The sequence below is a fragment of the Staurois parvus genome, unplaced genomic scaffold, assembly GCF_062004578.1.
Source record: "Staurois parvus isolate SC_StPar_1 unplaced genomic scaffold, SC_StPar_1.0 ptg000007l, whole genome shotgun sequence".
Taxonomy (NCBI): domain Eukaryota; kingdom Metazoa; phylum Chordata; class Amphibia; order Anura; family Ranidae; genus Staurois; species Staurois parvus.
In genome coordinates, this window is record NW_028317803.1 from 9616364 (window position 1) to 9641024 (window position 24661).

The 24661-nt window shown below is 38.4% G+C and overlaps 1 protein-coding gene across 1 annotated transcript in view; it reads left to right on the top strand.

Moving 5' to 3' along the window:
- Nucleotides 1-24661, top strand: part of DIAPH3 (diaphanous related formin 3) — a 1068692-nt gene that overhangs the window by 429989 nt on the left and 614042 nt on the right. The window contains exons 10-14 of the mRNA XM_089668393.1: nt 1707-1817; nt 3466-3584; nt 8100-8216; nt 18787-18905; nt 19016-19080. Coding sequence (XP_089524519.1) covers nt 1707-1817; nt 3466-3584; nt 8100-8216; nt 18787-18905; nt 19016-19080 — 531 coding nt within the window. The remainder of the gene's footprint in view (nt 1-1706; nt 1818-3465; nt 3585-8099; nt 8217-18786; nt 18906-19015; nt 19081-24661) is intronic.

Here is a 24661-nt window from a genome sequence, read left to right on the forward strand (position 1 = left end):
TACAGTGCCAGTGGTGCTGGCTGTTTAAATACAATTGTATTGCAGGGGGGATCTGTCCCTCTGCACTGTTATCATGGACAAAGGAATCTGAATTATTTTGTTCCGCTCAGAGCCTGAACACAATTTTTTTCTGTATGTCCAGCTTACGATTGTTGTCTGTCTTGGATAATCATTGTTTCTTAATGGATGAGTTACCCTTGACTCATGCTTTAATAACGACTCACAAAAGTCTGACCACTAGGACAAACAGCTTTGAATCTCCCCAGCAGTACCAATAAAAATTGCTGAGAGAGTCTTTCCTATATCCAAAACGTAAGAGAAAGTTTTGCCTTCACATACATTTTAATACTGGAAAAAAATAATTACAAAAATACAATAAAATCCACAAAAACATTTAAAAAAAAATACCCAAGAGCTTTAGGAAGCGTATCACAACAATGAAGGATCAAAGTTCTAATAAACAGAATCATTATGTACCTGTAATGTGGATATTTACAGCTAGCCAAGTGGCGGTCTAGTCTTCATCTCTCTATTGTATAAACAGTATATGTCTGTTAAGAAATGTTAAAATCATTACTGGGTGATTTATTCTATACCTATAGGTAGCCACAATGGTAAAAACTGCAGCCATAAATTGGCTAGTTTAGGCAGTTCTAGGTGTTGTGAAAAGCATGACTCTGAGCTAACAGCCGAGACTGAAGATTGCTGTTGGCTTTCAAGGTGACAACTGTAGAGCTATAATACCTGTGGGAATTATTTCCGTCTGCTTGCCAGCAGCGCCAGTTTTCTACTATTTTGCTTTCTTCTATTGCATTTCCTTTATAGTGCAATTCATTACAGTGAGAGCAGTGATTCTGTTGAAAAGCTATGACAGTAGGGTCTTAAGAAAACACATGAAAAATACATAGAGATGGCTGCAGTGCAAAGGGGGGATTTTTTTTTTTTTTAACTTCGCTAAAGCTTAAAGGTTCTCCAGCACCTTGCCAGGTATTTTGTAGCTGGAATGTCTGGAAAATGTATTTAGCACTTCCCCGGCCTGATTTTATTTTACACGATGCTTCAGTTATGAATTCTGAAAAGGCTTCATGTGCGTTGCTTGTTGTAAAGTAGAACCCCAAACAATGTCATCATTTGTTTATACTTTGTGGTATTGGATAGTCTAGATTTTACTTTTAATATTTCTTACTCTTTAACACACAGCAGTAAGCATACCCTCTCTGTCTCTAAAATATATATACAGTATAATATATATGTTATGCTGACAAACAAAATGAGTTAAGTTATTAACAATTGTCTCCTTTAAGAGTTTGAAATTGCTCAGTCTGCGTTTGTTGATAAGTGTGTCTGTTTTGCATGGACAGGAGTGATTACTATCACCCAGGAAGAGCCCTATATTTGTGTTCTTTTTTATGACCTCTTTATTTCTATATCTCATATAAATTAATGTGTATACATATATTCACTGTATATGCAATAATCTTAATTTCTCTTATTTATACATATGTAGTATCATACTTATGTACAGTGATTTTCTTGTCATCATTCTCTGGGTCTTTTCTAATATAAATCATCCATCATATGCATTTCTGGTTTATAAACAGGCCATAAGTTCACCATTCTAGTTGCGATGAATATCGTTAAAATATAATGAAAAACGAAAATAAGAGATTTTATTTTCTATTTGTCTGTCTGTTGTTTTGATGCAGGTGGCTTGTATGCAGCTTATCAATGCACTCGTAACATCACCTGATGATCTGGACTTCAGGCTTCACATCAGAAATGAATTTATGCGTTGTGGATTGAGAGAGATATTGCCAGTAAGTGCCTTGTATTCACTGTTTTTGCATTATTATTTAAATTTGCAGACACCTGAGTGGAGGAACGTGCTTCATAAACTTTTCTTGCTGGTATAATGTGATCTTGTCTGAACAGCTAAGATATGCTTCAAATTAACTGTGTGTAATTTCAGCTCTCTACCCCCGTTTTCTGACCGCTCAGGCAAGCTTTATACTTTCTGGTTTACCACCGCTTTAACCACTTGCCCCCTTCCTGACCATGCCATTTTTTTGTGTTACGGTGCTCCATTACTTTAACTGACAGTTGCACAGTCATGCAATGCTGCACCCAAATGAAATTTACGTCATTTTTTTCCCCACAAATATATCTTTCTTTCAGTGGTATTTGATTGTCTGTGTTTTGTATTTTTTGCACTATAAAAAATACTATTTTTGACTTTGCTATAAAACCTGTCCAGTAAATAAATGTTAAAAATCAAATTTTGTCATAAATTTAGGCCATGTATTCTGCTACATGATTTTGCTAGAAAAAATCCTAATACGTGTAAATTATTTGGTTTATGTGAAAGTTATAGCGTTTACAAATGGCGTTATACACATGCAAAGTCGTGTGCAGGAGCTGACGGGAGAGAACATTTTTGTTTACAAACAGTTCTCCCTGCGGTCGGAGATGCTCAGCAATCACTGGGTGCCAACGAGTAATCACCGGCTGGGACCCCGTGATTGACTGCTGCGACCGCAAATATCAGCGCAGGTAGGGCGCATGCCCCCTACCTGGAAATGCGATTTGAAGTGTGTGTGCATATGTGTGTGTATTATTTCAAGGAGGGAGTTTTTATATATATATATATATATATATATATATATATATATATATATATATATATATATAAAAACATAAATTTGAATTAAGTCAAGGGTTGATCTGATGCTGTAGCAGTGGAATCAGTCTCCTATTTTGTCAATTTTTGGTTCTTTTTTTGCTGCTGTGTGTTTATGAAATAGGTTGGATAAAAGAACAGTTTTATGACAACTGCAAAATAACTGGCATGTTACACGACATACATTGAAATACTTTGGACTTCCGTGCATAAAGCATTAGAGCACAAAGTAGCTTCTTTGCAGATAGCAGTGATATGTTCCCTGATGTCCTCAAGTCCAAAGGTTCAGTGAGGAACTGTATAACTTGTGTCCCATAATGATCATTCAGTCTCGTATTCAGTTCATACAAGTACTTTAGGCTACTCAACATAAAAGTTCTCTGGGACGTGCTTTCTCATGAGATAGAGGCAACATATGGGGTATGGTAGACAATATAGATATAGCAACAATTCATGTTAGTTCCTGGATGAGATACACCCAAAGATCTAAACCATCTCTCACCTTTCCTATTCAGAGCAACTTTGCAAATTATTTTTCTGCTTTGGAGCCCAACTCCAGGCAGCGTGAATGTTAAATAGACTGTTTTGCATCAATTACCTTACTTCCCAGTCTTGATTCCAAACATCTCTTCTGTAGCTACCCTGAAGAGTAATTACATTTAGAGTTTCCCCTATGAGCAAAGGGTCAAATATGTCTACCGCCGCATACAAAATGTTGAAATGGGGTGCCTTATTCTGGTGTGTTGAACTAAGCTTAATTATTAAAATTTTATTTATTTTAACTACAGAAATTGAAGTCTATCCGTAATGATGCCCTAGATATCCAGCTGAGGGTGTTTGATGAACACAAAGAGGAAGACATGATAGAGTTCTCCCATCGCCTTGATGATGTCCGCTGTGAAATGGAATATCCTTTCCAATGCTATCAATTTGTATTTGTTTTGTGCCCTATACATTTAGCAAATGCAACAGTGCTTATACGAGAAGGATATATAAACACACACAGAGTAGTTATAGAAAATAATCACTCCCCTTTAAAATAATCACATTTTGTTGCTTTTCTGCCTGAAATGGAGACACGGTTTTTGTTTTATCCAGCTGTATTTACTCAGTGCAGCTTATAACATCTAAGTCAAAGATATAACACCAACACGTCAGGGAGAAAAAAAAAACAAACAGAGAATCACAGAGTTAGTAAAAGGATTACCCCCTTGTATCAGTATTTTGTTGTACCACCTTCTTTAATTACAGCCTTTAGTCTGTTGGGATATGTCTCTGCTAACTTTGCACATCTAGACTTCGCAATATTTACTCATTGTTCTTTGCAGAACGTCAGTTAAATTTGCTGGTGACCGTTTGTGGACTGCAGTCTTCAAATCATTCCACAGATTTTCAATGTGTTTTAAGTCTGAGTTCTGATTAGGCCATGCAAGGATATTCACTCTTTTCTTCTTCAACCACTGTGTGGATATTTCTGCTGTGTGCTTTGGGTCATTGTCATGTTGGAAGGTAAACCTTTTTTCCATTGACAACTTTCTGACACAGGACAGCAGATTTTCCTAAAAAAATGATGGTATATTGCCGCATCCATTTTTCCTTCTGTCGTGACAGTCCCTGCTGCAGATTAACACCCCCATAACGAGATATTACCACCTCCATGCTTTATTGTAGGAATGGTGAGCTGTACTGGATTTCTGCCAGACACATTTAGTGTTTAGGCCAAATCATTACATTTTAGCATAACACCTTTTTCCATGTGGTCTTAGAGTCTTCAAAGTGCATTTTGACAAAGTTCAGTTGTGAGTGCTTGTGATCTTTCTTAAAGTGTTACTAAATCCACAACTGTAAAATTAGTCTGTATATGCAGTAAAGCATGCTTGTTATACTCACTGTGGAACCTAAGGGGTTAATCCTCTGCATTGTGTAAAAAGGCTGTTTGATCTTTTCTTCTCTGCCCCTCCTCTTGTTCAAATGTCCACTTCTTATCTCCTGATAAGACTGACTGAACCCATAGCCCTTCTGCAAATGCACAGTTTAGTGTGTATTGCTAATGAGTTTTTTTTTCTTTTCTTCTTGGGAGAGTGCATGTGATAAGCACAGGGCCAATCGGTACTGTTCAGACAGTGTCAGGGTTTTGCATCCTCCTACAGCAGAAAGAAAGCTCCTCCTATAAGCTTTAACCAGTGCTCACCTGAAGTCACAAGGCTGCTCTAACTGCAGATGAGAAAAGGTATTTAGCAGTTTATATTTACTAAAATAATTGCACTTCCATAGTCTGTGTACTTTGGGAGACCAGATTTAGTGAATGCAGGGTCCTGGGTTTAGTAACACTTTAAAGAGTGTTTTTTTTTTTTCTTTCTTGCAGCCCTCCCATATAAGCCACATTTGTGGAAAATGTGTGATACTGTTATTACATGCACACAATGACCACTCTTTGCCATACTTTCCTGCAACTGCTTCAGAGTTGCTTTAGGCCTCTTGGTAGCCCCTCTGACCAGTTTGACAATGAAGCTCATATATAATGTAGATTCATTACACACAGAGTGATCTATTTCATGCATTTCTTTCTTATAATTTTAATGATTATGGCTTACAATAGTGAAAACCAAAAATTCAGTATCTCAGAAAATGTGAATATTGTGACAAAGTTCAATATTGTAAACTCATGGTGTCACACTTTAATCACCTAATTGATGCAGTAATTCATGCAAAAGGATCCCCGACCAAGAATTGAGTGCACACTATACTGTACATAGACATACTTTTCATTAAGCCAACATCTCTGCATTTAAAATCCTTTTTTTTTAATTGGTCTTATGTAATATTCTAATTTTCTGAGATTCTGAATTTTGGGTTTTCACTAACTGTAAGCTATAATCCTCAAAATTAAAAGAAAGAAATACTTGAAAATATCACTCTGTGTTTAATAAATATATGATATATGAATTTCACTTTTTGGATTGAATTACTGAAATAAATTAACTTTTTGATGATATTCTAATTTATTGGGATGCACCTGTACCTTCAACTTAATAATAGACTTCACTGTTCTTCTAGGCAATGATAAAGCCTTTGACATATTTTTGTATCCATCTTCTGACTTGTAGCTGTCCACAACTTTATCCCAGGGATCTTTTAAAAGTGTCTTGCCACCCATAGTTGATTGTTTGCTTCAGCTGCATTACCAAGGACTTAAATGCTGCACAAAATCTCTTTTCATGCTGAGCTAATCAAAATGACCACAGCTGATCACAGTAGAAAGTCAAATGGCTTTGTGTGCTATTGAGAAGGTAATTGGCTACACCTGATTGAGTTTACAAGTCATTTTTAGGAGGGGGGGGGGGTGATCCTTTTTGCAGCTCAGTGATTGTTTTTGAATTTCTTTTTAATAGTTTTTTTTTCCTGACATGTTGGTGTTATATCTTTCACATGGATGTTGCTAGTTGCACTGAGTAAACACAAGTGGATAAAATAATAACTGTTTGTGTTCATTGCAGACTGCAAAGCAACAAGGTGTGATTATTTTCTATACCCAGTATGTGTGTGTATATACATTTACTGTATATGTGTGTGTGTGTATGTATGTATGTGTATATATATATATATATATATATATATATATATATATATAAAATTGTGTCTGTGTGTATGTTACATTTAATTCTGACCCCTAATCCTGTATAATCTATAGTCTTTTAGGACTTAATCACAATAGCGGCAAATCCTGATACTTCCTTAAAAAGCAATCTGTGTTCAGATCACATTTTCAGAGGCAATTGAGAGACAGTGAAAATGCAATATGCCACATCCTTTTTGCCTGTTTTAACCACTCTACATGCAGCATCACCTTGCTGTAGCACGGCCCCATTCACCTGGGGGTATACTTCCTGGAGCATGCCACAGCATGTGTACAACCTTGGCTGTTGCCTCTGCAGCTAAAGGTGAAGCAGTCAAAGGGGATAAAAACATGGCTCAAACTCATGGTTTTACCAGCCTCAAGCCTCATGTGTGAACAAACCCTTAGTTCACATCTGTGCAGATGCATGTAAAGCAGCCCATTTATTTTGATGGACTTCCCTACCTGCAGAAACCCAGGCAAAGAAGTCCTTGGCCTTTTTTTAATAAATTGTACCACACCAAAAATGCACTGTTTGCCAATGCGTGGTGGTACTATTAAGAATTATTGACACCCCTGTGCATCAGCAAAAGAGCAGCATGTTGGGAGCACACACAATTTTGCATGCTTTCTTAATGCACAGCAATGAGAACCAAATGTTAGGCTGGTTTGCCTAGGGACTGAAAATACTTTTCAAGGACAGGAAAATGGGCTAGTTATATATGTTTTGCTATAGTACCTCATTTATATGCAAATTGTTATTTATTTATTTTTGTAATACATTTTCTGCTTGATGCATAATGTGTGGCAACAGCATTCACCCATGGAATGGTGACAAACTACTGTATGTAAAAATATCCATAGGTAACATTTTTTAAGTCTTTACAGGTTACCAGTTTAGAGTTACACAAGGGGTTTGGTTCTAGAATTATTACTCTTGCTATAACATTCGCGGGGAACCTCACATGTGGTGCAAACATTGTTTACATATGCATGCAGTCCCTTGTAATCGCACGGGCATTGACAAATACTCTTTATCTGAAATATCTGGGGTTTATTAGATCCAGATCTCTCCTATGCTCTTGAAAGCAGCAGATGCTGTTACAAGCCAGTAATTACCACGAACCAAAAGCAGAAATGTCAAAATACTTGTCATTTCCAATTTCATATACCATAGAGATCATCTGGAAACTTCTGTTCCACCTTAATCTCTATGGTAAGCCAGCAAAAATGGTAGCTTCCCACCCAGACTTGCTGGTAGAATGCGAGATCCCAGGAAGGCAGCAGAAGGGGACCACTTTCTGTCCCATTGTAAAACTGATCCAGCACCTCTACAGCTGCATGTATCACTTTTGCATGACATCGTATTTTTGGCTGAAAACATTGATACTGGGGTTATGACTGCAGCTGCAGCCATGACCATGGTTATAACCACTTCAACCTGAGAACCTATGGGTATGTCCTACAGGTGGGAAGTTCTGTTTTTTTTTTTTTTTTTAACTCAAATATAGCATTTACAAATACATTTTTTTACTGAATTTCTGGCATCTAGTTCACCACGCTTGAAATATGACTACATATATATTAAGGTCTCAGTTAAATTTAATAAAGAATTAAATGTTAAGGTTAGCTTTACTCCCTGATGGACATGTGATTCTAGTAGAGTGGGCAAGATTATTAAAAATATTTTAATATTGGGAAATTACCATATACAATTTCACTGAAGGTTTATGAAATTTTTATCCCATGTGCTTAAATGTAATTATGTCCTGGAGACTGTCAGTTTTATTACCTTAACACCCTAACTGATGCCAGTGATGTGTTCAGTACGCTCTGGAATTCTGTCAAGAACACAAATTCTGAAGGATATTTCCTTTCAATTCTTCAGCATCTTCATATAATCCGAAATGATTATTTTGCAAGGCAAGTTCATGTTTGATATGGATTTTGTTGCCCATTTTATAAGAGTATTGCTTAATAGCATAGCAATGTTACTGATCTACTCACCAGCTGAAGACTAAACAGAGCTTATCTGCAGTTAGCGGTTTAGCAATGCAAAAATGCATTATAAAGAGCAATAAAAAAAATAACTGTCTGCTCAGCTGGCATTATATGGTTAATTAATCATGCTATTTTGGGCATTTAGGTTCAATTCCATTCAGTGGTAAGTTAACCTTGCTCACCCATTCATCTTTCTCTGGTTTATAGTATTCAGACATTGAAACATTTCTGATTGGTGCAGATTTCTGATCAGTTATCTTCCCTGGGTTGCAAATCCCTTATTTGCGTATAGCATTTAATACACAAGGATATTTTTTTCTTTTTATGAATATTGGTCTTTCTTGACTTGCTTTAAAAAAAAAAAAAAAAAAAATTACAGAGAAAAGCAAACATTACACAGGGTATTTTACTGCCACCCCTATCACTTTCATATTTACCCCATATTTGTTAATAAAGGTGAGGTTTTCCATTTCCATATCTTACCAGGCAAACATTTCCATATAAAGTAAATGCATTGTGTTGACATTATTGTTTTGCAAAGTTCCTAGGTGTATCTAGATCAAACATCCTAACCGGTATTTATAGAGGAAGTAACACCTGTACAAGAAACTATTAACAGTATACCTCCTGAAATATACACATTTTTTTACATCTGTTTAACTGCTAATTTCAATAAATCCAAAATAAGCCAAAGAAAGGCTTCTATCCCCACAATGAAATGTACCAGTTAGATATTTAGGCTGTGTGATTAACTTTGATGTGGTTACTTTACCCAGTCATCCATGATACTTTTCCATTTCTGCCTTTTTGCTTGTATCCTCAGCAAAGAACCTCTTGCATCTATAAAAAAACAAAACAAAAAGCAAAAAAAATCCTTGTCACCAGAACAGCAATGAAAGATAAATCTTAATCTTGCTCAATTGCTCCAGTAAAAAAAATAAAAATATATAGAGAGAGAGAGACTGAAAAAAGACAAACGTCCATCCAGTTCAACCATAAATAAAAGTTATAATCCTACACCCACAGTTCATCCAGAGGAAGGAAAGGAACCAAGCAAAACATTATTCAGTTTGCTCCTGCAGGGAAAAAAAGTCCTTCCTTATCCCCCGAGAGGCAATCAGATATTCCCTGGATCGACTTCACCTATAAATGTTAGTAACCAGTTATATTCTGTGTATCCAATAAATAATCCAGGCCTTTTTCAAAACAATCCATTGAGCTGGCCAGAACAAACTCTTGCGGGGGTCTATTTCACACTTTAACAGCTCTCACTGTGAAGAAACCTTTCCGTATTTGGAAATTACATTTATTTTCCTCCATATGTAAAGAGTGCCCCCTTGTCCTCTGTGATGATCTCAAGGTGAATAACTCTACACCGAGTTCACTATATGAATCACTTATGTATTTATACAGTACATGTTGATCATATTTGCCCTTAATCTCCTCTTCTCAAGATTAAATAAATAAATTCAGTTCCTCTAATCTGTCCTCATAGCTGAGCTCTTCCATGCCTCTTGTCAGTTTGGTTGCCCTTCTCTGTACTTTCTCCAGTTCCTCAATGTTCTCTTTGTGAATCTCTGTCTCTGGAGAATAAACCTCTTTTAATACAAGAGAAGATTTTGCTCTCTTTAGAAACTGCAGCTTAACATTGCATTCCATTATTAAGCTTGTGATCTACCAGAACTCCCAGATCCTTCTCCACCATTGATTCCCCCAATTGTACTCCCCCCGAGTATGTATGATGCATGCATATTCTTAGCCCCCAAGTGCATAACCTTACATTTATCAACATTAAACCACATTTGCCACATAGTTGCCCAATTAAACAGTGCATTGAGGTTGGCTTGTAAATTGAAGACATCCTTTAAGGACGTTATTCCACTGCACAGCTTGGTGTCATCTGCAAAGACTGAAATGGTATTTTTAATCCCAGACCTTGCATCGTTTATAAATATATTAAAAGGTAATAGTCCCATCACTGAACCCTGGGGTACACCACTGACAACTCTAGACCATTCAGAGTATGAATCGTTAACCACTATGAATATGATCTTTTAGCCAGTTTTTTATTCATTTACATACTGATTTTTCCAAGCCTGTAGACTTTAACTTACACATTAGCTGTGTGTGGGGAACACAGTGTATGGAGTGCAGGATTATGGGTGCTCTCTGTACTGAGTGCAGGGTCAAACGCTTTTGCAAAATCCAAGTATACCACATCCACAGCCACCCCTCTGTCCAAGGTTTTGCTCACCTCCTCATAAAAAGAAATCAGATTTGTTTGACAACTTCTGTCTTTCATGAATCCTTGCTGTCTGTTGCTTACAATAATTTTTTTCCAGCAAGAACTCATCTGTTTGGTCTTGTATTAAACTCTCCAGTTTCTTCCAAACTATAGATGTTAAATTAACAGGTCTACAATTACTTGGTAAAGATTTTGACCCCTTTTTAAATATAGGCACCACATTGGCCTTATGCTAATCCAGTGGTACTATGCCAGTCATTAAAGAGTCCCTAAAAATTAGAAACAATGGCTTTGAAATGACAGAGCTCAATTATTTAAGGACCCATGGGTGTATGCCTTCCAGTCCAGGTGCTTTATTCACCTTCTTTCTGTCTGAATATTTCTGGATCATATCAATTGTGAGCCAATGTGGATCATCTGGAGCTGTGTCCATATCATTGCCGTTATGGACATGAGCCCCCCCATGCCTCTTTGTAGACAGAGCTGAAGAAGGTATTTAATAAATTTGCCTACTCTTTGCCCCCAGTCACCCACTCTAGATTTTGTATAGGGCCTTAATGCTCGGACCTGACTTTTTTACTATTCATATTTTTGAAGAATTTTTTGGGGTTGGTCCTGCTATCTTTTCAAATCTGACATTTGTTTTAAATTTTTGCGGCTATTTTTTCCTTTTTGCATATTCTGTTATATGCTTTGCAATGTTTAAACGATGATAGCGTTCCTTCATTTTTATATTTAATAAAAGTTCTTTTGTTATTATCTATAGCTATTTTAACTTTGGCCGTAAGCCACATAGGTTTGATTTTAACCTTTTAAACTTGTTGCCCATGGGAATATAATTTGCAGTGTGTTCACATACAGTCTTTTTGAAGCACTCCCATTTCTGTGTTGTGTTCATCGATGACAATATTCCCTCCCAGTCTTGGAGAACAGCTCTCAGCCTTGGAAAATTAGCTCTTTTAAAGTTGAGCGTTCACCCCCCCCCCCCCCAATGTGCTTGTTGTTTACAGCTAACAATAAATTAAATAATGTTATGGTCACTGCTACCAATTGTTCTTTTATATGGAGTAATAAGCTCTGCATGGTTTGAGATTACCAGGTTCAGCAGAGCATCATTCCTAGTTGTGGCCTCTATAAATTGTACTATAAAATTGTCCTGTAGTAGGTTTATACATTTTTGCCCTTTAACTTTTCCTGCAGTTCCATTACTCCAGTCAATTTCCTGGTAGTTAAAATCCCCCATTATTTTCACTGTCCCAGCCCTTGCGGTCCTTTCGATCTGTGCAAGGAGCTAAGTATCCACCTCCTTATTAACACTGGGAGGCCTATAACAATCGCCAATGATTACCTTTGTAGTACACACCCCCATGTGCACTTCCACTAATAATGTTTCAGCCTCATCACACTCTCCATCAACTAGGTCCTCTTTCATACTTGCTCCGAGATCACTTCTCACATAAACAGACACCACCACCTTTCCTTTTTACCCTGTCTCTCTGAAAGAGAATACAGCCAGGAACATTAATGGCCCAGTCATCTGAAGAATGAAGCCAAGATTCTGCAATACCAATTAAATCATAGTTCTCCGCAATACCAATTGAATCACAGCACCAAAGCTTCCAACTCACCTATTTTGCTTGGCAGACTTCTGGCATTGGTGAACAAACACTTTAATTCGTTGACACTTTGTTCACACGTATTTTGCATATTTTTCATTTTCATACAAATGGTACCAATTCCAATAGTTGTTTGTAACATGGGAACCTTCTTATCTGCCATGGCCCTCCCCCATCTTTCCCCATTCTACCCACCAATAAGGACTGACCCCTGTCTGATCTGTCTATCCAATTATAATCTAACTCTCCCTCCCCCCTCGATCCTAGTTTAAATACTCTTCCATCCTCCCCATAAACTTCTCCCCCAGCACAGCAGACCCCCTTCCATTTAGGTGCAAACCATCTCTAGCATATAGGTTGCAGCCCAGTGCTCTAGAAACCCAAATCCTTCCCTCTTACACCAGGTCTTTAGCCATTCATTTAATCTACCCCTGCCTTTCCTGAGTTGTGCATGGCACAGGTAATATTTCAGAGAATATCACCATGGAGACCCTTGTGTGTATGTGTGTGTCTGTGTGTGTGTGTGTGTATGTATGTATGTATGTATGTGTATGTATGTATGTATATATATATATATATATATATATATATATATATATATATATATATATATATATATATATATGTATGAGCAAGCGAATATGAAAATGAATTTTTAATAAGTTCACTGAAATTATATGTGCTAGCTGTCAGGCCTATGGTTCTGGTGGCTGCACAACTAAGAGGTCATAAACGTTCCTCTTCTTCCTTTAAGTATGTCCTATTCCTTCTATATTTGCATAAGGGCCAGGACACTGCACTGCAGATAACAGTATAGCTCCTTCTTGTCATACAAAATTAAAAATTATACAGCACTAAAAGCATATAATACATGCTCCAAATACTTCTAAATGTGATACAACCTAAATCAAGTGCACAAAATATATAACAGACCTCCAGTCTTAATATGCAATTAAATAAGAATGTCCAGTGGTGAATTGACTAAAAATTTCCGACTCCCATCTATTCTTTCAAATCGTAAGAAATTCAAAATGTGTGCCCTTCACTGCATTTAGGAATTGCAGTTACCAAGAGTGCATGCCTTTCAATTTACAGATAAAGCAAATGCAGCTTGTGCATCTCCCAGAAGGACTTTACTTCCAGAGACTTACCGTTTAAACACTACTTGGTCTTTCTCCAGCCACACACACATCCTCAGGTGTGCATGTGCATAATAAAGAGAAACTCACATAGTGTAAAATGTCTCATTAAGTTTATTCAACACCATCAAATATACTCCAATAAACAGCAGGTAAGAGTACATAATCCAAGGTACAGATAAGATCAGCACTGGGAGGACATTGTACTGCCGGCCGCCAGTAACTATGGTCTCTTGTTTGTTTATAGCTCCTCATTTTTCCTGTACCACTGCTTGAAGAAAGTGCCTTCTAAAAACTGGCAGTAGGTTTGGGAGTTGATTTTGAGTCCATCTTCAACCCAAAAAGATCCAACTAGTTCATCTTTAATAATACCAGCCCATACCAGTACTCCACCTTGCTGGCATCTGGGTTGAAATGGAACTTTGTGCCATTACTGATCCAGCCACGGGCCCATCCATCCGGTCCCTCAAGAGTCACTCTCATCTCATCAGTCCGAAAAACCTTTGAAAAATCTGCATATTTCACAGGCCAGTTTACAGCCCCAACCAAAAAAATAAATAACATTGTGCCCTTTCTCCCCTGTTCTCTTCCATTACAGAGTTTTTCTCTCCTCCCAGCCCAGTACAGAGTGCCCTCCTCTTCTTCTTTCAGTCCAGACTTTTCCTCTCCTCTGTATCCAGTATACAGTGCTCCTTTCCCCCGCAGAAAAGAATATACCTCTAACAGTAGGAGATCAGGCTGCCGGAGATGCTGCGGGCACAAGGCTAGAGCTCTGTGCATACCCTGCCCCTTCTTCTGCTGTATACACAGGGAGAGCAGATAGGATTTTATGTGTGCCACTGGGAGAGGATCACTGTCACTTATAAAACACAGAAGCTGGACTTGCGTGTTTATAAGTGACAATAATGAACGGCGAAGCAAGGGGCTGGTGGCGAAACAGAGTTCTGCCAAGTTCTGGCTGAATAAATGCCATGTATATTTATATACATACACTCTAGTTCTGCTTTATTGGGTGAGATAAGGTTAATAAAGGTGTTAATAAAGTCTTAAGAAGATTCTTATTTAGAGGACCAACCAGGGGCGGACTGACAACTCATGGGGCCCCCGGGTAATAGGGGATCATGGGGCCCCCGTGTCTTCGCCCACACCCAAAAAAGCCTATGAAAAAGCCAATGAAAGGTACCAGGGGCATCTCATAGGGCCCCCTACTGACCCTGGGCCCTCGGGCAGTGCCCGAGTGCTTTAATGGTCAGTCCGCCCCTGGGACCAACATAAATAAACAATGGAATAAAAATCTTACTTTCAGAGCTCACGCTAGCTACAATGTATCAGTGGATTCTTTCTCTTTTCCTTTCCCATTTTCCCTCTTTCCCTTTTTCTCCTTTCCTTTCCTTCCACAGTACTTCTGCTCTTCAGCACTGAAATAGATGCTACTAGTAACTGTGATACACAGACCAAGACTTCAGGTGTTAAACTGACAGCAGATTCCAGCAGCTTCATACAAGTTTGTGTGCTCTGCAGGGAGAGACCTTTAGGACTGGTTAAACATGAAAATCTGCTGAATGGAGCCACTGAAACTCGTCCTGTTTACTGATTTCTGGTTTGTGACGTTTCCCATTAACAAATGTGTTCAGGAAGAGCTTTGTGTATGGATTTTCCTCTCCACCAAAAGCATTGTTTTCATGTTAAAATTATTTTGACATTTTTACGAAATGACAAAGGACTAGCTACAAAGTACACAAAAAGTTTTGGCTGCCTATTTGATTTCAAATGCAATTAATCCATTGAGCTTTTCCACTGCAAGTTAATTTGGAGATATTTCTTACATTATGGGAACGTGACTATAATAAAACCTGACACAAGAACAACCATTATGGGGAATTATTTGGATTATGTTTATGTAAATAACTGCCAGTAGTAAAACCTTCCTCCTCCCTAATGGTTTATTTTCTGTTCCTGGTCATTTAATTGGGAGTTCATTGGTTATGTCAACATCATGAATTTTTTAATCCTGTTATTGCAAATATTTGTTATCATGATGTGGGTTCTTTCTGTTTTACAGTTATTACTAATAACCCACACATGAAACTCAACATGCTTCCATATTTGCATTTCATTACTCCTATTTTTTTTTTCTTAGAAAGTTTTGCATAATTTAAATAAGCTGTTGTAATGCATGTAGGAGTACATAGTGCTGTGATAAATGAGAAAATCATGAAATAAAGTGAAATTTATTTCTAGCACGAAAGCAGATATAAATAATAAGCTTAGTGAAAAGCTAATATTGGTACCCTGATTAAACATGGTATGTGTCAACAGTAGTGGTGAGTTAGACATACTTGTGACCTACTGAATAGTTTTACAGTAAAAAAAACTGCAGTTCCTGACATTTACAAAAATCTTTACTGGGATTATGAGAACCTACTTGTAAAATGTACATGTTTTTGTAAAGTGACAGCAGAATGGTGTTTGAACTAAGGTAATTGTTTAAATTTTTTGTGAACTATACAACATGTACAGTGACTAGCACTGAACAGAATGTATATTTGAATCTTGTTGAGCTTAGCCTGCTTGTTTTGATCTGACCTATAAAAATGCAAAACCTAGAATAAAGTATGTTTTAATCTTCAAGATAAGTAATCCTTCTTGTTGCATACTGTGTTTGTTTGCAGAATGCCATAATAACATGTATAGGTCATAGGTGTCACTGTTTGAGGAAGGTTTTCCTGCACAGCCCCAAACATTGATATTATAAACCTAAAAGTAGGAAGGGAGACTCCACAGCATAGTCTCAGCTTGTTCAAAGGTTTTACTGGTACCACATCCTCTAATGAAAAGAGACTGATATATACCCATTTCCCTACCATAGAAAAACTAATAGGATTTTAATGGTACCACACCATATATAAGCAAGGTGTACATTTTATTATACAAAATATAAAAAAAAATCATAATGAAAAACAATGAGATATTGATAGAAGCAGTCATATGTTGTGCTCAAAATTAACAATCACATATCACATTGGTCCTTGGAATGATCTTATTTAGTCATCTCCCACACATTTCGTAGGACAAGCCAGCTTTTTCAGGGAGATCTGGCATATTTTGTTTTAAGATTATAGCAAAAGCTGACATGAGTAACAAATAAACATTATAAATACACATATATTGTATACTTTAGATCTTTCCACATATATGTATTACTTGTTACAAAGAAACTCACATGATTTACAGTGAGTTCCCATATTTAGAGAGCCACACACATCATATGGATTAAGGGACTTAAATCATTCAAAAATTTGAAAATCCAGTATTAGAGTTGCCAAGAAAAGAGGTGGAAGAAAAGAGTAAAGAAAGGAAAAGAACACACAGTGTGATAACAAACTGGAGGGTACTGACAAAAATCAAGAGTAAAGGTTCCCTATAAACTTAGGTTTTTACTGTCCAGTTTAAGGGGCTCCAAACTACACCCCTAATCCACACACTATAAAGTAAACATAATCTCTATTACGGCCATATAAACATTTAATAGTCCACTTAATACTTCCTCTTACACCCCTAAATATAACTCTTCATGTAGCACTGTTTCACATATCCCCCAAATATTTATATATGAACAATAGAAAGAGATGCATACCCTAGTAAAGTTTGTTACAAAACACAAGCAGGTGTGAAGCTGTAATTCTAGGTGATCCTGGGGGTACACCCAAACTAGTTGTTAGGTAGTGGAGGGAATACCTTCATGCTCCCAAGATCTCTCAGGGATCCCCCATCAGCCTCTCAACAGGTGTCAGCAGTCCTGGAATTCACGGGTCACCAAACATATCCTGGTGAACCAAGCCATTCATACCCATCCAATACTGCATGGGCATATATAACCCTAAAATGGCACCAAAAATGGTGTTCTGCTGGTACTGCACATGCACGTAATGACTTAATTGTGTACGTCATCGTGCAATGATGTCATGACGCCGCTGCCATGTTTGAACTTTTTATACTGATCCAAAAAGGACACAATTTGGGAAAGCCTTTCAATTTAAAAAAAAAAAAAAATACATTAATTGGGGGCCATATTGCTTCTCCTTCCACGATATAACTAGTTCCCAACTCAAGACAAAGGTGATAAAAAAGAAATAAAGAAAAAAAAATAATTAAAAAGGGGAAGTTGTGAGAAAACAAAGGAGAATGAAGAACGAACTAAGAAAGTGGAGAATTTTTAGGGAGCCAGAATAACATCACCTATACTCCAAACACTGGGCAATTAATGCAAAGGGCAAGTCCCTTCAAATACGATGTTTGCGGCTCATCTGGGTCATCCTCAACAAAGACAATACCTCAAGTAAACAAAAACATTTATAGTACAGTAATTCTGCCCAATTAAAAAAGGTAGTAATTCAATTTACTTGTATGCACATTATACCATTAGCACATTGTATTGGTAGTTTACATACTAAACTCCTTTACCAACATGCAGAAAACTGAGATGTGTTCTTAAAGGCACATCATCACAAGGGTGAAGACCAATTCACTATATGCCTCAAGCGAAATCTACAGGACCCACACACTCACAAAGCAAAAACTTGAAACTTAGGGCATCATTTAGCCTTTGGTGGTGGCTTTTTCAATAAAGAACTTTTTGAAGAAAAGTTGTATACTGGTGGCACAAACTTTGCATTCTATACTTCAGCACCATCAGCCTTGTCACTTCAGCACCCACAAACATATAAGGAACTCAGTGGATTGTATAGTATACAGTTAGGATCACTTATTTATTATCTACAGCAGATTCCACATTTGTGGCCGATTTAGACTTCCACCTCTGTCTTTCATCCTGAATCACATGCTGAATTGAGAAAAGTGGTGCAGTTCACATATAAAACAAAATAACTGTTCTCTCTGGGCTTTATTTTTCTAGTTTCCCTTCTAAGTGAGTCAGCCTTACTTTGTTATTGTTGTCCACTCTGCAGACACAAAATGCTGGGTGTTCAATGGCAGGTTGCAAGAGCATAGCAAATGTATTTTTAAAACTTTAATAAGTGTGATTAAAACATAAAAAACATTGCATATACTTAAAACTAAAGTTCATCATTCGTAACATGTTACATCTTACACCCGTATTTAGGATGTAAAATGTAACATGTTACTATACAGCACCCTCCCACACCGGGACAAGCAGAAAGCTGTAGGCAGAATCTGCTGGAGCCTGATACTGCACCTGTGATCTTCTGATCACAGGTGCAATACTCTGAAAGGTCCTGTAAATAAATAATAAATGCACAGTTACCTGCAAATATATCTGCAATTATAATTATTTTGTAGGGTAACTTAGCCTTTAAAGAATAGAAGATAGGCCTGTTTCCAATTGTCTTATATTTTATGATTTATTTAACACACTTTTTTCTTTTCAGTCATGTTTAAATCTTACTTATTTTTTAAGTGCACTCTTTCTGGTTTTATTTTCATTATTTATTTATTTGTTTTTCTTTTGATAGACCACAGTATTTCAAGATAATTGAAGAGTGTGTATCCCAAATAGTTTTACACCGAAGTGGTGTGGACCCTGATTTTACTTACAGGAAAAGATTGGATGTTGACTTTGGCAACTTGTTAGGTAAGTCTTATTGTTCTGGCATAATTGTGGAGTTTGACAGCTGATGCTACTTTTTTAGTTTATCTTACATATATAGCTAATGTTCTTCTCTTTGTAATTTTATTTTGCAGATGTTTGTATTGACAGAGCAAAGACTGAAGAATTTGAAGAAAGATACCTGGAAATGAACAAAAAAGTGTGTACAGTTGTTTGCAGCTTAACTAGACAATGGAGAATATTTCATTGCTTGTACATGTAAAATTTATTTAATAATAGATTGACAATGGTGCCTTTAAAAAACATATAAAACATGCATATTTCTTTTTTTTAAATGTACTTAGCTGCACTGTGAGGTATACTGATATGTAGAGATGCGCAGTATTTTGAAACTGCAAAGTACTTTCCAGCTACTGATATCTTAGATAATAGATACATAGAGTTTGACATGGTAAATTCTATCAAGGGGAATTGGTAATAAGCAGCCAGGGCTTAGACTGGCTCCTACAGAACAAGTAAACAGTGCACATAGAGAACTAAAGGCAAGCACAGTGGAGACAATAACCTCCTTTTACCTTGCCAGTGTCTGAGTCTTCAAGGTGAATGGATGTTTCCTTCATTTCTGCTGTCTTTTTAACCTGAATTGGAGGAAACAGAAAATCAATCAGGAACATCTGGAAGATTCATGCTGGATTTTGGAAATTCTCACCAGTTAGCCAATTCGCACAGATGTTTCCCAGTTCTGTATACTGCTCTGTGACACAGTTGACATTTACAACCCAACCATGTCCAGTTAGCACTGGACTCCATTGATCAAGTAAATCTAAAAAAAACCCCCAGTATTTCTGGGAATTGCTTGCTGGGTTATGTAGACCAGAGCTACAACAGTTCACTTGACCTCATCTCTGGGCACTTTAATTAATTTTGGGAGTGGCTAGCAGGCTAATGGCTACTGTGTGTGCATGCTTTTTTTTTTTTTTTTACTAAACCAGTAGAAACATTTTTTTTTTCCAGGACTGTGCATCCCACTTGGAAGAATGTACTTTTCTCCCTCTGTTACTTTGTCTGGGCTCAGCGCTCATAGACCTAAATGTTCCACTAAAGTGTTTACTTATCTTTTATACATTGTGTTTTTTTCTGCAAAGACTGAAAACACCCAAACATTCCATACCTTGTTCTTAATCAGTTACTGGTGTTCTTTGATTTTGTCACAAAATGCACTACTCCTTCCTCGGTCAGCTCACCAGTGTTCAACAAAGCTCATTTCTATAGAAGATTCTCCACCTTTTAGGGACTCCATTGACAAGAAGTTGGAAACAATTTCCCTATCCATTTGCTCTTTAGTTAGGTCTATCCTCCATCCTTTGCTCACCAACACACCTATTCACCAGACTTTAGCTGGTTGCATTGATCAAATGACCTTTGTGCTAACTTTCTGTGCAATATAGTCCTGGATACTAGCCAGGTCTTGTTTCGGGTATCACAGAGTGATCTGGCTTAACTCCTGGTTGACAGAGTTAGAAGACTTTATCACTACCCTTTATTGGAAACTGTCCTTTTGGCTCTTTTCTGGATGTAATCTTTAAAACGTACGTGTGGTAAGAGTACCCATTTACCCCAGCTATTAAAAAAAAAAATCGCCTCTCTCCTCCACCTAGTTTTTTTCTTCACGTCTTCCTGTATGTGTCTGGTCTTTACCCCTTCCACTCTGTAAATACCCCATAGAGTATATTGGTGTAGCTCTCTCTTTATGCTTGTAAGGGAACCCCCTTTTTTTTTTACTGTGTAATAATTTAAATTGTGACGACTAACATGGGACTGTGCTTAAATTGCCTTACATACTGTGACTGCTATTTATTACAGGTATTTTATATAGTGCCAACCATCTACATAGCATTTTACATACACTTACCAGACACTTTATTAGGTACACCTTGCTAGTGCCAAGAAAATATCCCCCACACCATTACACCACCACCAGCCTGAACCGTTAATACAAGGCAGAATAAATCCATGCTTTCATGTTATTTATGTCAAATTCTGACCCTGCCATCCGAATGTCACAGCAACCAGTCTGCCCATTCTGCTCTGACCTCTGTCATCAACAAGGCATTTTCTTCCATACAACTGCTGCTCACTAGATATTTTCTCTTTTTTGGACCATTCTCTGAAAACCCTAGAGATGGTTGTGCATGAAAATCCCAGTAGATCAGCAGTTTTTGAAATACTCAGATCAGCCTGTCTGGCACCAGCAACCATGCCACGTTCAAGGTCCTTAAATCCCCTTTCTTCCCCATTCTGATGCTCATTTTGTACTTTAGCAAGTCGTCTTCACCACGTCTACATGCCTAAATGCATTGAGTTGTTGCCATGTGATTGGCTGATTGCAATTTATCAAGAAATTGAGCTGGTGTATCTAATAAATTGGCCTGTGAATGTATATATTGTACATTCAGATCATTCCCTGCCCTCAAGGAGCATACAATCTAAGGTCCCTAACTCAAGTTCATTCATTCACACATGCTAGGGCCAAATTAGACAGGAGCCAATTAACCCATCAGCTGGTCTTTGCAGTTGCTCTGTGTAAACATTATTATTATTATACATGATTTATATAGCGCCAACAGTTTGCTCAGCGCTTTACAATATAATGGGAGACAATACAGCAACAATACAGTTCAATACAAGAGGGACAGGAGGACCCTGCTCCTTGGAGCTTACAATCTAGGATCAAAAGTGATCATGTGATAAGGAAAGGTAACTTTGTGACCCCTGTCAGGCATTATCTGAACTGTCCCCTCACAATTTCTGAATTCTCCTGGGTTACCCTATTCATGGCTCACTCTTAAGGCTTTTCCCTTGACTATTATTATTATTATTATTATTAATTATTTGTATAGCGCCAACAGTTTGCTCAGCGCTTTGCAATATAATAGGAGACAATAAAGCAACAATACAGTTTAATACATGAGCGTTAGGAGGGCCCTGCTCCTTGGAGCTTACAATTTAAGAAGGAGAGGCTAGTGTTACAAAAGGTGGTAACTGCGGGGGATGGACTGGTAGGAGGAGTAGAAGATTCCATTATTAGCTGAGGGCAGGATTGGCTTCCCTGAAGAGATACATTTTCAGAGATTGTCTAAAAGTGAGCAGAGTAGGCGATAGTCTGATAAATTGGGGTAGAGAGTTCCAAAGGATGGGGGAAGCTCTGGAGAAGTCCTGGAGACGAGCATGGGAGGAGGAGACAAGGGATCTAGAGAGCAGGAGTTTGTGCGAGGAGCAGAGAGTACGGTTTGGGTGATATTTGGAAACAAGATTGGTGATGTAATTTGGGGCATAGTTATAAATGGCTTTATATGTTATTTTTAATGTTTTGAATTTTATCCATTGGGCAATGGGAAGCCAGTGGAGGGATTGGCAGAGGGGGGTGGCTGATAAAGAATGGTTAGTAAGGTGGATGAGTCTGGCAGCAGCATTTATGATTGAAGAAGGGATAGCCTGCAATGAGGTTGGCCGATGAGGAAGGAGTTACAATAATCAAGGCTAGAGATAACAAGGGAGTGAATAAGTTGCTTAGTAGTTTCCGTGGTTAAGAACGGGCGTATCTTGGAGATGTTGTGAAGATGAAGTCTACCAGATTTGAACAGTGATTGGATTTGGGACTGAAAGGACAGATGGGAGTCTAGGATTACACCTAGCACCCTGGCATGAGGGGAGGAACTGATGGTTGTGTTATTGATCTTGATGGAGAAGTCAGGGGAGGGGGCACGGGCTGGAGGGAATACTAAGAGCTCAGTTTTGTAAAGATTGAATTTGAGGAAGTGGAGTGACATCCATACCGATATGTCGCTTAGTAGGTTAGTAATGCGAGAAGAGACTGAAAGGGGTGAAGTGAGGAGTAGAAAGATAGATTTGTTAGTCATCAGCATAGAGATGGTACTTAAAGCCATCAGAGTTTATCAAGTGACCAAGGGAGGAGGTGTAGATGGAGAAGAGTGGGGGTCCAAGGACAGAACCTTGAGGGATCCCTTACAGAAAGAGTGAGTGGACAGGAGGAGCCAGAGTTATAGGTAATGCTGAAGGAGCACTGTGATAGGTAGGAGGAGAACCAGAAGAGAGCAGAGTCTCGGAGGCCAAAAGAGTGGAGTTTTTTTGAGGAGGAGGGGATGGTCAACAGTATCAAAAGCTGCAGAGAGGTCAAGTAGTAAGAGTACGGAGTAGTGGCCATTGGTTTTAGTGGTTAGTAGATCATTAGTGAGTTTTAGTAGGACAGTGTTAGTGGAGTGTAGTGAGCAAAAGCCAGACTGTAAAGGATCAAGAAGGTTGTTGTCAGTGAGGTAGGAGCTCAGGCGATTGTAGACTAAGCGTTCTAAGAGTTTAGAGGTAAACGGGAGCAGGGTGATGGGTCTTAAGTTGTTCAGGTTGGTGGGGTCCAGGGAGGGCTTTTTAAGTATGGGAGTGATGTGTGCATGCTTTAGAGGGGAGGGGAAGGTGCCGTTAGAGAGGGAGAGATTGAAGATGTGAGTGAGGGAGCATAGGATGGAAGAAGAGGGTGACCATAGTAGTTGTGAGGGGACAGGATCCAGGGGGCAGGTAGTGAGACGGGCTTCTGAGAAAACCTTAGTGACCTCTTCGGTAGTAGCAAGGTCAAAGGAGGAAAGTGTTGAAGGAGGTTTAATATAAGGTATGCTAAGTGGCATGGATGTCTTTGCAGTGGAAATGCCCCTGCGAATTGCATCAATCTTGTTTTTGAAATGATTTGCAATCTCGTAAGCAGTGAGTGAGGTACTGGGTGGAGGTGGAGAAAGTAGAGAGTTAAAAGTAGAGAAGAGACGACGAGGACTGGATGACAAACTATTGATGAGAGTGACAAAGTAGGCTTGTTTGGCAGCATGGAGAGAGGAATTGTATGTTAAGAAAGAAGATTTATATAGGGTGAAAGCTTGGTGAAATTTGGTTTTACGCCACAATCGCTCCAGAGCACGACTGTGTCGTTTAAGATTTCTGGTGTTATCAGTCTGCCAAGGTTGTTATGGCTTGGGCCTGATGCTTCGTGTTGTTTAGAGGAGCAAGTGAGTCTAATGTAGATGAAAGCAAACTATTGTAGACAGCAGTGGCCAGGTCAGGGCAGGACAGGGAAGAGATTATGTCATAGAGGCGGTCAGTTGCAGAGTGGAAAAGAGCAGGGTTCAAGTTTTGAAGGTTTCTGCGGGTAATTATTTGCTGCTTGGAGGGTTAAGTGTTTGAAGATGAGGACACTGCGAAGGTGATGAGATTATGATATGAGAGAGAAGAGGGGGTATTTGTGAGGTTGTTGGAAGTGCAACGATGGGAGAAAACAAGGTCTGATGTATTCCCATCAGAGTGAGTGGAGGACTGTGTCCATTGTGTTAAGGCAAAAGATGAGGTTAGGTTGAAGAGTTGGGATGTAGCAGGGTTGTTCACATTAATGGGGATGTTAAAATCTCCTAGCATGATAGTGGGTAGTTCAGAGGAGAGAAAGTAGGGTAGCCAGGCAGAGAAAGCATCAAGAAAGCGGGACACCGGTTCAGGAAGCCGATAGATCACTGCAATCCTCAGAGAAGTGGGAGAAAACAGCCGAATGCAGTGAGTCTTGAAAGAAGAGAAGGATAGAGAGGGAGGGTTAGGGAGGACTTGAAAAGTGCTCAGTGGGGATAGAAGCAAACCAACCCCACCTCCTTTCCGACCACTGGGTCTGGGTAAGTGGGTCCAGAGAAAGCCTCCATAGGAAAGTGCTGCGGGAGAAGAAGAATCTGCTGCTT